The 15,181-nt window shown below is 43.3% G+C and overlaps 1 protein-coding gene across 2 annotated transcripts in view; it reads right to left on the reverse strand.

The window, feature by feature from the left end:
- The window catches only part of LOC124042665 (fibronectin type III domain-containing protein 5-like), a 47,925-nt gene that overhangs the window by 16,448 nt on the left and 16,296 nt on the right, over window positions 1–15,181 (reverse strand). For both annotated transcript variants that reach the window (XM_046360747.1, XM_046360746.1), the window contains exons 2-3: window positions 13,328–13,446; window positions 9,943–10,141 (exon numbers count right to left, since the gene is read on the reverse strand). In XM_046360747.1, coding sequence (XP_046216703.1) covers window positions 9,943–10,141; window positions 13,328–13,446 — 318 coding nt within the window. The remainder of the gene's footprint in view (window positions 1–9,942; window positions 10,142–13,327; window positions 13,447–15,181) is intronic.

Genomic DNA, 15,181 nt, shown 5'->3' on the forward strand with positions numbered 1-15,181 from the left:
ATCTGGTGATTTAGGAGGACGTTATAACGTGTGTTACTGTGATAATCTGGTGATTTAGGAGGACGTTATAACGTGTGTTACTGTGATAATCTGGTGATTTAGGAGGACGTTATAACGTGTGTTACTCTGATAATCTGGTGATTTAGGAGGACGTTATAACGTGTGTTACTGTGATAATCTGGTGATTTACGAGGACGTTATAACTTTTGTTACTCTGATAATCTGGTGATTTAGGAGGACGTTATAACGTGTGTTACTGTGATAATCTGGTGATTTAGGAGGACGTTATAACGTGTGTTACTGTGATAATCTGGTGATTTAGGAGGACGTTATAACGTGTGTTACTGTGATAATCTGGTGATTTAGGAGGACGTTATAACGTGTGTTACTCTGATAATCTGGTGATTTAGGAGGACGTTATAACGTGTGTTACTCTGATAATCTGGTGATTTAGGAGGACGTTATAACGTGTGTTACTCTGATAATCTGGTGATTTAGGAGGACGTTATAACGTGTGTTACTGTGATAATCTGGTGATTTACGAGGACGTTATAACGTGTGTTACTCTGATAATCTGGTGATTTAGGAGGACGTTATAACGTGTGTTACTCTGATAATCTGGTGATTTAGGAGGACGTTATAACGTGTGTTACTCTGATAATCTGGTGATTTAGGAGGACGTTATAACGTGTGTTACTCTGATAATCTGGTGATTTAGGAGGACGTTATAACGTGTGTTACTCTGATAATCTGGTGATTTAGGAGGACGTTATAACGTTTGTTACTCTGATAATCTGGTGATTTAGGAGGACGTTATAACGTGTGTTACTCTGATAATCTGGTGATTTAGGAGGACGTTATAACTTCTGTTACTCTGATAATCTGGTGATTTAGGAGGACGTTATAGCTTCTGTTACTCTGATAATCTGGTGATTTAGGAGGACGTTATAACGTGTGTTACTGTGATAATCTGGTGATTTAGGAGGACGTTATAACGTGTGTTACTGTGATAATCTGGTGATTTAGGAGGACGTTATAACGTGTGTTACTGTGATAATCTGGTGATTTAGGAGGACGTTATAACGTGTGTTACTCTGATAATATGGTGATTTAGGAGGACGTTATAACGTGTGTTACTGTGATAATCTGGTGATTTAGGAGGACGTTATAACGTGTGTTACTGTGATAATCTGGTGATTTAGGAGGACGTTATAACGTGTGTTACTCTGATAATCTGGTAGTTTAGGAGGACGTTATAACGTGTGTTACTCTGATAATCTGGTAGTTTAGGAGGACGTTATAACGTGTGTTACTCTGATAATCTGGTAGTTTAGGAGGACGTTATAACGTGTGTTACTCTGATAATCTGGTGATTTAGGAGGACGTTATAACGTGTGTTACTCTGATAATCTGGTGATTTAGGAGGACGTTATAACGTGTGTTACTCTGATAATCTGGTGATTTAGGAGGACGTTATAACGTGTGTTACTCTGATAATCTGGTGATTTAGGAGGACGTTATAACGTGTGTTACTCTGATAATCTGGTGATTTAGGAGGACGTTATAACGTGTGTTACTCTGATAATCTGGTGATTTAGGAGGACGTTATAACGTGTGTTACTGTGATAATCTGGTAGTTTAGGAGGACGTTATAACGTGTGTTACTGTGATAATCTGGTAGTTTAGGAGGACGTTATAACGTGTGTTACTCTGATAATCTGGTGATTTAGGAGGACGTTATAACGTGTGTTACTCTGATAATCTGGTAGTTTAGGAGGACGTTATAACGTGTGTTACTGTGATAATCTGGTAGTTTAGGAGGACGTTATAACGTGTGTTACTCTGATAATCTGGTAGTTTAGGAGGACGTTATAACGTGTGTTACTCTGATAATCTGGTGATTTAGGAGGACGTTATAACGTGTGTTACTCTGATAATCTGGTGATTTAGGAGGACGTTATAACGTGTGTTACTCTGATAATCTGGTGATTTAGGAGGACGTTATAACGTGTGTTACTCTGATAATCTGGTGATTTAGGAGGACGTTATAACGTGTGTTACTCTGATAATCTGGTGATTTAGGAGGACGTTATAACGTGTGTTACTCTGATAATCTGGTGATTTAGGAGGACGTTATAACGTGTGTTACTCTGATAATCTGGTGATTTAGGAGGACGTTATAACGTGTGTTACTGTGATAATCTGGTGATTTAGGAGGACGTTATAACTTCTGTTACTGTGATAATCTGGTGATTTAGGAGGACGTTATAACGTGTGTTACTCTGATAATCTGGTGATTTAGGAGGACGTTATAACGTGTGTTACTCTGATAATCTGGTGATTTAGGAGGACGTTATAACGTGTGTTACTGTGATAATCTGGTGATTTAGGAGGACGTTATAACGTGTGTTACTCTGATAATCTGGTGATTTAGGAGGACGTTATAACGTGTGTTACTCTGATAATCTGGTGATTTAGGAGGACGTTATAACGTGTGTTACTCTGATAATCTGGTAGTTTAGGAGGACGTTATAACGTGTGTTACTCTGATAATCTGGTGATTTAGGAGGACGTTATAACGTGTGTTACTCTGATAATCTGGTGATTTAGGAGGACGTTATAACGTGTGTTACTGTGATAATCTGGTGATTTAGGAGGACGTTATAACGTGTGTTACTGTGATAATCTGGTGATTTAGGAGGACGTTATAACTTTTGTTACTCTGATAATCTGGTGATTTAGGAGGACGTTATAACTTTTGTTACTCTGATAATCTGGTGATTTAGGAGGACGTTATAACGTGTGTTACTGTGATAATCTGGTGATTTAGGAGGACGTTATAACTTTTGTTACTCTGATAATCTGGTGATTTAGGAGGACGTTATAACGTGTGTTACTCTGATAATCTGGTGATTTAGGAGGACGTTATAACTTTTGATACTCTGATAATCTGGTGATTTAGGAGGACGTTATAACGTGTGTTACTCTGATAATCTGGTGATTTAGGAGGACGTTATAACGTGTGTTACTCTGATAATCTGGTGATTTAGGAGGACGTTATAACTTTTGTTACTCTGATAATCTGGTGATTTAGGAGGACGTTATAACTTTTGTTACTCTGATAATCTGGTGATTTACGAGGACGTTATAACTTTTGTTACTCTGATAATCTGGTGATTTAGGAGGACGTTATAACGTGTGTTACTGTGATAATCTGGTGATTTAGGAGGACGTTATAACGTGTGTTACTGTGATAATCTGGTGATTTAGGAGGACGTTATAACGTGTGTTACTGTGATAATCTGGTGATTTAGGAGGACGTTATAACGTGTGTTACTGTGATAATCTGGTGATTTAGGAGGACGTTATAACGTGTGTTACTCTGATAATCTGGTGATTTAGGAGGACGTTATAACGTGTGTTACTGTGATAATCTGGTGATTTACGAGGACGTTATAACTTTTGTTACTCTGATAATCTGGTGATTTAGGAGGACGTTATAACGTGTGTTACTGTGATAATCTGGTGATTTAGAGGACGTTATAACGTGTGTTACTGTGATAATCTGGTGATTTAGGAGGACGTTATAACGTGTGTTACTGTGATAATCTGGTGATTTAGGAGGACGTTATAACGTGTGTTACTCTGATAATCTGGTGATTTAGGAGGACGTTATAACGTGTGTTACTCTGATAATCTGGTGATTTAGGAGGACGTTATAACGTGTGTTACTCTGATAATCTGGTGATTTAGGAGGACGTTATAACGTGTGTTACTGTGATAATCTGGTGATTTACGAGGACGTTATAACTTTTGTTACTCTGATAATCTGGTGATTTAGGAGGACGTTATAACGTGTGTTACTCTGATAATCTGGTGATTTAGGAGGACGTTATAACGTGTGTTACTCTGATAATCTGGTGATTTAGGAGGACGTTATAACGTGTGTTACTCTGATGATCTGGTGAATTAGGAGGACGTTATAACGTGTGTTACTCTGATAATCTGGTGATTTAGGAGGACGTTATAACGTGTGTTACTCTGATAATCTGGTGATTTAGGAGGACGTTATAACGTGTGTTACTGTGATAATCTGGTAGTTTAGGAGGACGTTATAACGTGTGTTACTGTGATAATCTGGTAGTTTAGGAGGACGTTATAACGTGTGTTACTCTGATAATCTGGTGATTTAGGAGGACGTTATAACGTGTGTTACTCTGATAATCTGGTAGTTTAGGAGGACGTTATAACGTGTGTTACTGTGATAATCTGGTAGTTTAGGAGGACGTTATAACGTGTGTTACTCTGATAATCTGGTAGTTTAGGAGGACGTTATAACGTGTGTTACTCTGATAATCTGGTGATTTAGGAGGACGTTATAACGTGTGTTACTCTGATAATCTGGTGATTTAGGAGGACGTTATAACGTGTGTTACTCTGATAATCTGGTGATTTAGGAGGACGTTATAACGTGTGTTACTCTGATAATCTGGTGATTTAGGAGGACGTTATAACGTGTGTTACTCTGATAATCTGGTGATTTAGGAGGACGTTATAACGTGTGTTACTCTGATAATCTGGTGATTTAGGAGGACGTTATAACGTGTGTTACTGTGATAATCTGGTGATTTAGGAGGACGTTATAACGTGTGTTACTGTGATAATCTGGTGATTTAGGAGGACGTTATAACGTGTGTTACTCTGATAATCTGGTGATTTAGGAGGACGTTATAACGTGTGTTACTGTGATAATCTGGTAGTTTAGGAGGACGTTATAACGTGTGTTACTGTGATAATCTGGTGATTTAGGAGGACGTTATAACTTCTGTTACTGTGATAATCTGGTGATTTAGGAGGACGTTATAACGTGTGTTACTCTGATAATCTGGTGATTTAGGAGGACGTTATAACGTGTGTTACTCTGATAATCTGGTGATTTAGGAGGACGTTATAACGTGTGTTACTGTGATAATCTGGTGATTTAGGAGGACGTTATAACGTGTGTTACTCTGATAATCTGGTGATTTAGGAGGACGTTATAACGTGTGTTACTCTGATAATCTGGTGATTTAGGAGGACGTTATAACGTGTGTTACTCTGATAATCTGGTAGTTTAGGAGGACGTTATAACGTGTGTTACTCTGATAATCTGGTGATTTAGGAGGACGTTATAACGTGTGTTACTCTGATAATCTGGTGATTTAGGAGGACGTTATAACGTGTGTTACTGTGATAATCTGGTGATTTAGGAGGACGTTATAACGTGTGTTACTGTGATAATCTGGTGATTTAGGAGGACGTTATAACGTGTGTTACTCTGATAATCTGGTGATTTAGGAGGACGTTATAACGTGTGTTACTCTGATAATCTGGTGATTTAGGAGGACGTTATAACGTGTGTTACTGTGATAATCTGGTGATTTAGGAGGACGTTATAACGTGTGTTACTGTGATAATCTGGTGATTTAGGAGGACGTTATAACGTGTGTTACTGTGATAATCTGGTGATTTAGGAGGACGTTATAACGTGTGTTACTGTGATAATCTGGTGATTTAGGAGGACGTTATAACATGTGTTACTGTGATAATCTGGTGATTTAGGAGGACGTTATAACGTGTGTTACTCTGATAATCTGGTGATTTAGGAGGACGTTATAACGTGTGTTACTGTGATAATCTGGTGATTTAGGAGGACGTTATAACGTGTGTTACTGTGATAATCTGGTGATTTAGGAGGACGTTATAACGTGTGTTACTCTGATAATCTGGTGATTTAGGAGGACGTTATAACGTGTGTTACTCTGATAATCTGGTAGTTTAGGAGGACGTTATAACGTGTGTTACTCTGATAATCTGGTAGTTTAGGAGGACGTTATAACGTGTGTTACTCTGATAATCTGGTAGTTTAGGAGGACGTTATAACGTGTGTTACTGTGATAATCTGGTAGTTTAGGAGGACGTTATAACGTGTGTTACTGTGATAATCTGGTGATTTAGGAGGACGTTATTATAACTTGTGTTACTCTGATAATCTGGTGATTTAGGAGGACGTTATTATAACTTGTGTTACTCTGATAATCTGGTGATTTAGGAGGACGTTATAATGTGTGTTACTCTGATAATCTGGTGATTTAGGAGGACGTTATAACGTGTGTTACTCTGATAATCTGGTGATTTAGGAGGACGTTATAACGTGTGTTACTCTGATAATCTGGTGATTTAGGAGGACGTTATAACGTGTGTTACTCTGATAATCTGGTGATTTAGGAGGACGTTATAACGTTTGTTACTCTGATAATCTGGTAGTTTAGGAGGACGTTATAACGTGTGTTACTGTGATAATCTGGTGATTTAGGAGGACGTTATAACGTGTGTTACTGTGATAATCTGGTAGTTTGTCATGATCGTCGTAATGAGCGGACCAAGGCGCAGCGTGACTTTAGTGCCACATATTTTTAATCTCCGATAAACAAACAAAACAATAAATAAACAACAAAACGAAGATGTTATGAAGTGACAGGCAACTAAACACAAACAATATCCCACAAACACAGGTGGGGAAATGGCTACCTAAATATGATCCCCAATCAGAGGCAACGAAAAACAGCTGCCTCTAATTGGGAACCATATTAGCACCAACATAGAAATAGACTTACTAGAACACCCACTAGTCACTCCCTGACCTACTACACCATAGAGAACAAAGGGCTCTCTATGGTCAGGGCATGACAGTACCCACCTCCAAAGGTGCGGACTCCGGCCGCAAACCTGATACCAAATGGGGAGGGTAGGGAAGGGGGTTAGTGTCGGTGGCGGCTCCGGTGCAGATCGTGGCCCCCGCCCAGACCCCGGATCCGTCCATGGCGCCGGGCTGAACGCAATGCCTGGACTGGGCATCGGCGCAAAGGAGGACTCCGGCCATGGAGCTGAGATGGATGCCGTGCCTGGACTGGACATCGATGCAGAGGAAGACTCCCGCTCTGGAACAGGACTGGACGCCATGCCTGGAAGCTCCAGACCATTGACCGTCGCTGGAGGTTCCGGACCGTGGACCGTCGCTGGAGGTTCCGGACCGTGGACCGTCGCTGGAGGTTCCGGACCGTGGATCGTCGCTGGAGGTTCCGGACCGTGGATCGTCGCTGGAGGTTCCGGACCGAGGACCGTCGCTGGAGGTTCCAGACCGTGAAACATCTCCGGAAGCTCTGGACTGTGAATGCACCCTGGAGGCCTAGTGCATGGAGCCGGTACAGGTGGCACCGGAGTGGTGACACGCACTTCAGGGTGAGTACGGGGAGCTGGCATAGGACTCACCAGACTGCTGACAGGCTCTTCAGGTCGAATGCCGTGCAGAACACACCTACATAACATTTCTCTCATCTCGCTCTCCCAACTTAATCGCCTCCCTGACAGTCTCTGGCTCTTCAGGGTGAGTACGGGGAGCTGGCACAGATGGCACCGGACTGATGACCCGCTCTTCCACTCTCCGCATACCACCCTTCGTGCCCCCCCCCACACAATAAAATAACTTGGGGTTTAAGTGGCCGCGGCCCCCGGCGTCTTCTCTGTCCTTCCACCTTCCTTGGTGTCTCCTTCCAAGGAAGGGTCTCACAACCTCCCGTAATGTCTTTACCGCCGTCCCACGCTGCTTGGTCCTTGCTTGGTGGGATATTCTGTCACGTTCGTAATAAGGCGCAGCGTGTGTGGAGTTCCACATCTCTATTTGCAGTGAAACTTCTCAAATAAACAAGCAACGAAACGTAACCTCAGTGGTGCTACAAGCAGAACCACAAACAATATCCCACCAACACATGTTTTGGAAATGGCTACCTAAATATGATCCCCAATCAGAGGCAACGATAAACAGCTGCCTCTAATTGGGAACCATATTAGCACCAACATGCTTTAGTTTAGGAGGACGTTATAACTTCTGTTACTGTGATAATCTGGTGATTTAGGAGGACGTTATAACTTATGTTACTGTGATAATCTGGTGATTTAGGAGGACGTTATAACTTCTGTTACTGTGATAATCTGGTGATTTAGGAGGACGTTATAACTTCTGTTACTGTGATAATCTGGTGATTTAGGAGGACGTTATAATTTATGTTACTGTGATAATCTGGTGATTTAGGAGGACGTTATAACTTCTGTTACTGTGATAATCTGGTGATTTAGGAGGACGTTATAACTTCTGTTACTGTGATAATCTGGTGATTTAGGAGGACGTTCTAACTTCTGTTACTGTAATAATCTGGTGATGTAGGAGGACGTTATAACTTCTGTTACTGTGATAATCTGGTGATTTAGGAGGACGTTATAACGTACTGTATGTTACTTCAGGATGTCTCTCAATGTCTCAACAACATATTTTTTGACTTTATCTGAACATTTTTCAACCATATCAATAACGTCTTTTAGTTATCCTCTTGAAACTAGGGGGCACTATTTTCATTTTTGGAAAATAACTTTCCCAAAGTAAACAGGCTATTTTGTCAGGACTAGATGCTAGAATATGCATATCATTGACAGCTTAGGATAGAAAACACTCTAAAGTTTCCAAAACTGTAAAAATATTGTCTGTGAGTATAACAGAACTGGTATTGCAGGCGAAAGCCTGAGAAAAATCCAATCAGGAAGTGACTCTTATTTAGAAACCTCTGCGTCCCTATTGAGCAGTGAATGAGATATCAACCAGATTCCTTTTTCTATGGCTTCCCTAATGTGTCTAGTGTCACAATACATAGTTTCAGGCTTTTATTTTGAAAAATGAGCCTGAACGTCAACATTGCGTCAGTGGTCAGCTGAAGTCTCTCAGAGTGTTTTGTGCGTAAAAGACAAATGCGACCATTGTTTCTCTCTTTCCTACTAAGAAGCCACCTCTCCCGGTTGATATATTATCGAATAGATATTTGAAAAACACCTTGAGGATTGATTATAAACAAAGTTTGCCATGTTTCTGTCGATATTATGGATCTAATTTGGAATATTTTTTGGCGTGGTCGTGACCACAGTTTCCTGTGGATTTCTCAACCAAACGTGAAGTACAAACAGAGGTGTTTTGGCTATAAAAATAATCTTTATGGGACAAAATGAACATTTGCTGTCTAACTGGGAGTCTCGTGAGTGAAAACATCCGAAGCTCATCAAAGGTAAACGATTTAATTTGATTGCTTTTCTGATTTTCGTGACCAAGCTGCCTGCTGCTAGCTAGGCATAATGCTATGCTAGGCTATCGATAAACTTAAACAAATGCTTGTCTTGCTTTGGCTGTAAAGCATAATTTCAAAATCTGAGATGACAGGGTGATTAACAAAAGGCTAAGCTGTGTTTCAATATATTTCACTTGTGATTTCATGAATATGAATATTTTCTAGTAATATTTTTTGTCCGTTGCGTTATGCTAATTAGTGTCAGTTGATGACAATTCTCCCGGATCCGGGAGAGGGAGTTCCAAGATTAAACGTCGAAACATGATTATAAAAATAATGATTCACTTCGACTTTGAGAAACGGGAACTAGAATACAACGATCCTTAACGTTACCTTAACATTATCTAAATATTATCTTGGCACCAGTGCTTCTAATGTTTTCCCATCATCTCCTGTGTACATCTGTTTATCTGTTGTGTGATGTAAGTGCCGATGTATGCCTCTCTCTGTGTGAAGCTCTTCTCTTCCTCTGTGTGTATCTGGGTCGCTGAGAGAGGAGATGGTCAACCTGGAAGTGTTACGAGTTGCTGTATTACATGACAAAGACAGCCAGGCGTTGCTGCTCTGTATCAGAACGGTAGAATAGCCAGGAATCGTTATGGGAAATGTAGAGATGTTGTGTAACATTGGAATTCATTGAGATGTTGTATAATATTAGAATTCCCTGCTGGTTTTTTTTTCTGTCCACATTCAAAAATGAACATTTTGTCATTCTGTTGTGTGTGTTACCTACCTGGTACTGTGGAGGCCAGTTTCTCAGACTCTCTGAGAGTTCTGAAGCTGACCGGGTCACTGGGAGGACTACTGCCTCCCATGCTGACGCTCTGGACATGAACAATGTACTCCGTGTCCTCCTCCAAGTCCCACAATGCACAGGAGCGCGTGGTCGTGTTCACTTCCTGGATATACCGCAGCATACGCACATCCTTCTTCTGTAACCAATGACAACAGGAAGGGTTAGGGTTAAGGTTAGGGCCGTAACACAAGGACTATCCTACCAATCCTCGACTTCGGCGACGTCATCTACAAAATTGCTTCCAACACTCTACTCAGCAAACTGGATGCAGTTTATCACAGTGCCATCCGTTTTGTCACTAAAGCACCTTATACTACCCACCGCTGCGACTTGTATGCTCTAGTCGGCTGGCCCTCGCTACATATTCATCGCCAGACCCACTGGCTTCAGGTCATCTACAAGGCCATGCTAGGCAAAGCTCCGCCTTATCTCAGCTCACTGGTCACGATGGCAACACCCATCCGTAGCACGCGCTCCAGCAGGTGTATCTCATTGATCATCCCTAAAGCCAACACCTCATTTGGCCGCCTTTCGTTCCAGTACTCTGCTGCCTGTGACTGGAACGAATTGCAAAAATCGCTGAAGTTGGAGACTTTTATCTCCCTCACCAACTTCAAACGTCAGCTAGCTGAGCAGCTAACCGATCGCTGCAGCTGTACATAATCTATTGGTAAATAGCACACCCATTTTCACCTACCTCATCCCCACAGTTTGTATTTATTTACTTTTCTGCTCTTTTGCACACCAATATCTCTACCTGTACATGATCATTTATCACTCCAGTGTTAATCTGCAATATTGTAATTATTCGCCTACCTCATGCCTTTTGCACACATTGTATATAGACTCCCCTTTTTTCTCTGTGTTATTGACTTGTTAATTGTTTACTCCATGTGTAACTTTGTGTTGTCTGTTCACACTTCTATGCTTTATCTTGGCCAGGTCGCAGTTGCAAATGAGAACCTGTTCTCAACTAGCCTACCTGGTTAAATAAAGGTGAAATAAAATTAAAAAAGGATACAGACCAGATATCAGATAGCTAACCTGCCCTAGCCCACTGTCCTATCCACTGTCCTAGCCCACTGTCCTAGCCCACTGTCCTAGCCCACTGTCCTATCCACTGTCCTAGCCCAAATCAAATCAAATCAAATCAAATCAAATCAAATCAAATGTTATTTGTCACATACACATGGTTAGCAGATGTTAATGCGAGTGTAGCGAAATGCTTGTGCTTCTAGTTCCGACAATGCAGTGATAACCAACAAGTAATCTAACTAACAATTCCAAAACTACTGTCTTATACACAGTGTAAGGGGATAAGGAACATGTACATAAGGATATATGAATGAGTGATGGTACAGAGCAGCATACAGTAGATGGTATCGAGTACAGTATATACATATGAGATGAGTATGTAGACAAAGTAAACAAAGTGGCATAGTTAAAGTGGCTAGTGATACATGTGTTACATAAGGATGCAGTCGATGTTGTAGAGTACAGTATATACATATGTATATGAGATGAATAATGTAGGGTAAGTAACATTATATAAGGTAGCATTGTTTAAAGTGGCTAGTGATATATTTACATCATTTCCCATCAATTCCCATTATTAAAATGGCTGGAGTTGGGTCAGTGTCAATGACAGTGTGTTGGCAGCAGCCACTCAATGTTAGTGGTGGCTATTTAACAGTCTGATGGCCTTGAGATAGAAGCTGTTTTTCAGTCTCTCGGTCCCAGCTTTGATGCACCTGTACTGACCTCGCCTTCTGGATGATAGCGGGGTGAACAGGCAGTGGTTCGGGTGGTTGATGTCCTTGATGATCTTTATGGCCTTCCTGTAACAACGGGTGGTGTAGGTGTCCTGGAGGGCAGGTAGTTTGCCCCCGGTGATGCGTTGTGCAGTCCTCACTACCCTCTGGAGAGCCTTACGGTTGAGGGCGGAGCAGTTGCCGTACCAGGCGGTGATACAGCCCGCCTGGATGCTCTCGATTGTGCATCTGTAGAAGTTTGTGAGTGCTTTTGGTGACAAGCCGAATTTCTTCAGCCTCCTGAGGTTGAATAGGCGCTGCTGCGCTTCTTCACGACGCTGTCAGTGTGAGTGGACCAATTCAGTTTGTCTGTGATGTGTATGCCGAGGAACTTAAAACTAGCTACCCTCTCCACTACTGTTCCATCGATGTGGATAGGGGGTGTTCCCTCTGCTGTTTCCTGAAGTCCACAATCATCTCCTTAGTTTTGTTGACGTTGAGTGTGAGGTTATTTTCCTGACACCACACTCCAAGGGCCCTCACCTCCTCCCTGTAGGCCGTCTCGTCGTTGTTGGTAATCAAGCCTACCACTGTTGTGTCGTCCGCAAACTTGATGATTGAGTTGGAGGCGTGCGTGGCCACGCAGTCGTGGGTGAACAGGGAGTACAGGAGAGGGCTCAGAACGCACCCTTGTGGGGCCCCCGTGTTGAGGATCAGCGGGGAGGAGATGTTGTTGCCTACCCTCACCACCTGGGGGCGGCCCGTCAGAAAGTCCAGTACCCAGTTGCACAGGGCGGGGTCGAGACCCAGGGTCTCGAGCTTGATGACGAGCTTGGAGGGTACTATGGTGTTGAATGCCGAGCTGTAGTCGATGAACAGCATTCTCACTGTCCTAGCCCACAGTCCTAGCCCACTGTCTTAGCCCACTGCCCTAGCCTACAGTCCTAGCCCACTGTCCTAGCCCACTGTCCTAGCCCACTATCCTAGCCCACTGACCTAGCCCGCTGTCCTAGCCCGCTGTCCTGGTCCACTGCCCTAGCCCACTGTCCTTGTCCACTGTCCTAGCCCACTGTCCTAGCCCACTGTCCTAGCACACTGCCCTAGCCCACTGTCTTGGTCCACTGAGACAAAACCCACTGCCCTAGCCCACTGAGACAAAACCCACTGTCCTAGCCCACTGCCCTAGCCCACTGAGACAAAGCCCACTACCCTAGCCCACTGTTTTGGTCCACTGATACAAAGCCCACTGCCCTAGCCCACTGACTTGGCCCACTGAGACAAAGCCTAGGCATTAGCTCTGGGAGCAAACAAGAGTTTTCTGTATCTCAGATTCAGACAAGGTTGCTCATCACACAACTGTAGTTCAACTAACCAACTCCCTGACCCAACACGCAAGCACGCACACACACACACACACACACACACACACACACACACACACACACACACACACACACACACACACACACACACACACACACACACACACACACACACACACACACACACACACACACACACACACACACACACACACACACACACACACACACACACACACACTCCCCTACCTGTTGTGTGACGGCGAATCCGATGACGGGATCTCCCTCCAGTATCTCCCATGTGACTATGGCTGTGTTCGCCTCCAGCTCCCTGATCGTCACATTGAGAGGAGCCGACAGGGCCGAGTCTAGACACACACACACACCACAGGAGAGGTGAGAAAGTGTCTAACACTGAGACACACTGACAGAGCCAACGGGACAGAAGGTGAGAAGGGTCATGTGTCTTAACTTGACATCACACAGCCTTTTGCTGGTAGTCCGGTGGGTCACCTTTAAAGAGTCCAGTACAGTACTACGTACGTCCTGTACCTGGAGACTGCTTTCTGTTGGGGAGAAGATGGGTGAGAGGGAGACTGCTTTCTGTTGGGGAGAAGATGGGTGAGAGGGAGACTGCTTTCTGTTAGGGAGAAGATGGGTGAGAGGGAGACTGCTTTCTGTTGGGGAGAAGATGGGTGAGAGGGAGACTGCTTTCTGTTGGGGAGAAGATGGGTGAGAGGGAGACTGCTTTCTGTTAGGGAGAAGATGGGTGAGAGGGAGACTGCTTTCTGTTGGGGAGCAGATGGGTGAGAGGGAGACTGCTTTCTGTTGGGGAGAAGATGGGTGAGAGGGAGACTGCTTTCTGTTGGAGAGAAGATGGGTGAGAGGGAGACTGCTTTCTGTTGGGGAGAAGATGGGTGAGAGGGAGACTGCTTTCTGTTGGAGAGAAGATGGGTGAGAGGGAGACTGCTTTCTGTTGGGGAGAAGATGGGTGAGAGGGAGACTGCTTTCTGTTGGAGAGAAGATGGGTGAGAGGGAGACTGCTCAATTGTCTTGACTAGCATCCTCTTTTACTGTTGACAGAGGGAAACACTGATATCATTCTACACACACTTTCTCCCTCTCTCATTATGGGAGTGAGACACACACACACATGCCACACACACACATGCCACACACACGCGTGCCACACACACGCGCACCACACACACGCGCGCCACACACACATACAAACCACACACACATACAAACCACACACATGCTGCACACACACACACACATGCTGCACACACACGACACACACACACACACACACACACACACACACACACACACACACACACACACACACACACACACACACACACACACACACACACACACACACACACACACACACACACACACACACACACACACACACACACACACACACACACACACACACACACACACACACACACACACACACACACACACTCACCAGTCCTGTGCTGGATGTGGGTCGATTGTTTTTCTGTTATGTTAATTAATCTTGTCAGGAAGTGATCTAGCATTGGTTGATTTATTATCTGGGCTAGCCCCCACTCCTCAGTGAAGCCGGGTACTAATATATGTAATATATGTAAACTAATATATGTAATATAATACTGTTCCAGGTACTGTTCCGTTTTCATTGTCTTTATATAATGGATTAATGTTATTGTACAGTATGTTATTGTATTGTAAAGTGTTGTTCATGTTAATAGAGACCCGTAGACTTTCAGCAATTGCACCAACACTACCTAGCATGGGCTTGTCGAAACTACCTCTAACTTCCTCCATGCTGGAGACAGAGACGTCAAAATGGCGTCTGACTCTGGGGAAGGAGATAAAGGAGTTCACCTGACTCTGGGGAAGGAGATAAAGGAGTTCACCTGACTCTGAGGAAGGAGATAAAGGAGTTCACCTGACTCTGGGGAAGGAGATAAAGGAGTTCACCTGACTCTGGGGAAGGAGATAAAGGAGTTCACCTGACTCTGGGGAAGGAGATAAAGGAGTTCACCTGACTCTGGGGAAGGAGATAAAGGAGTTCATCTGATTCTGGGGAAGGAGATAAAGGGC

Source organism: Oncorhynchus gorbuscha, linkage group LG09 (assembly GCF_021184085.1).
Source record: "Oncorhynchus gorbuscha isolate QuinsamMale2020 ecotype Even-year linkage group LG09, OgorEven_v1.0, whole genome shotgun sequence".
In the NCBI taxonomy this organism is placed as follows: Eukaryota; Metazoa; Chordata; class Actinopteri; order Salmoniformes; family Salmonidae; genus Oncorhynchus; species Oncorhynchus gorbuscha.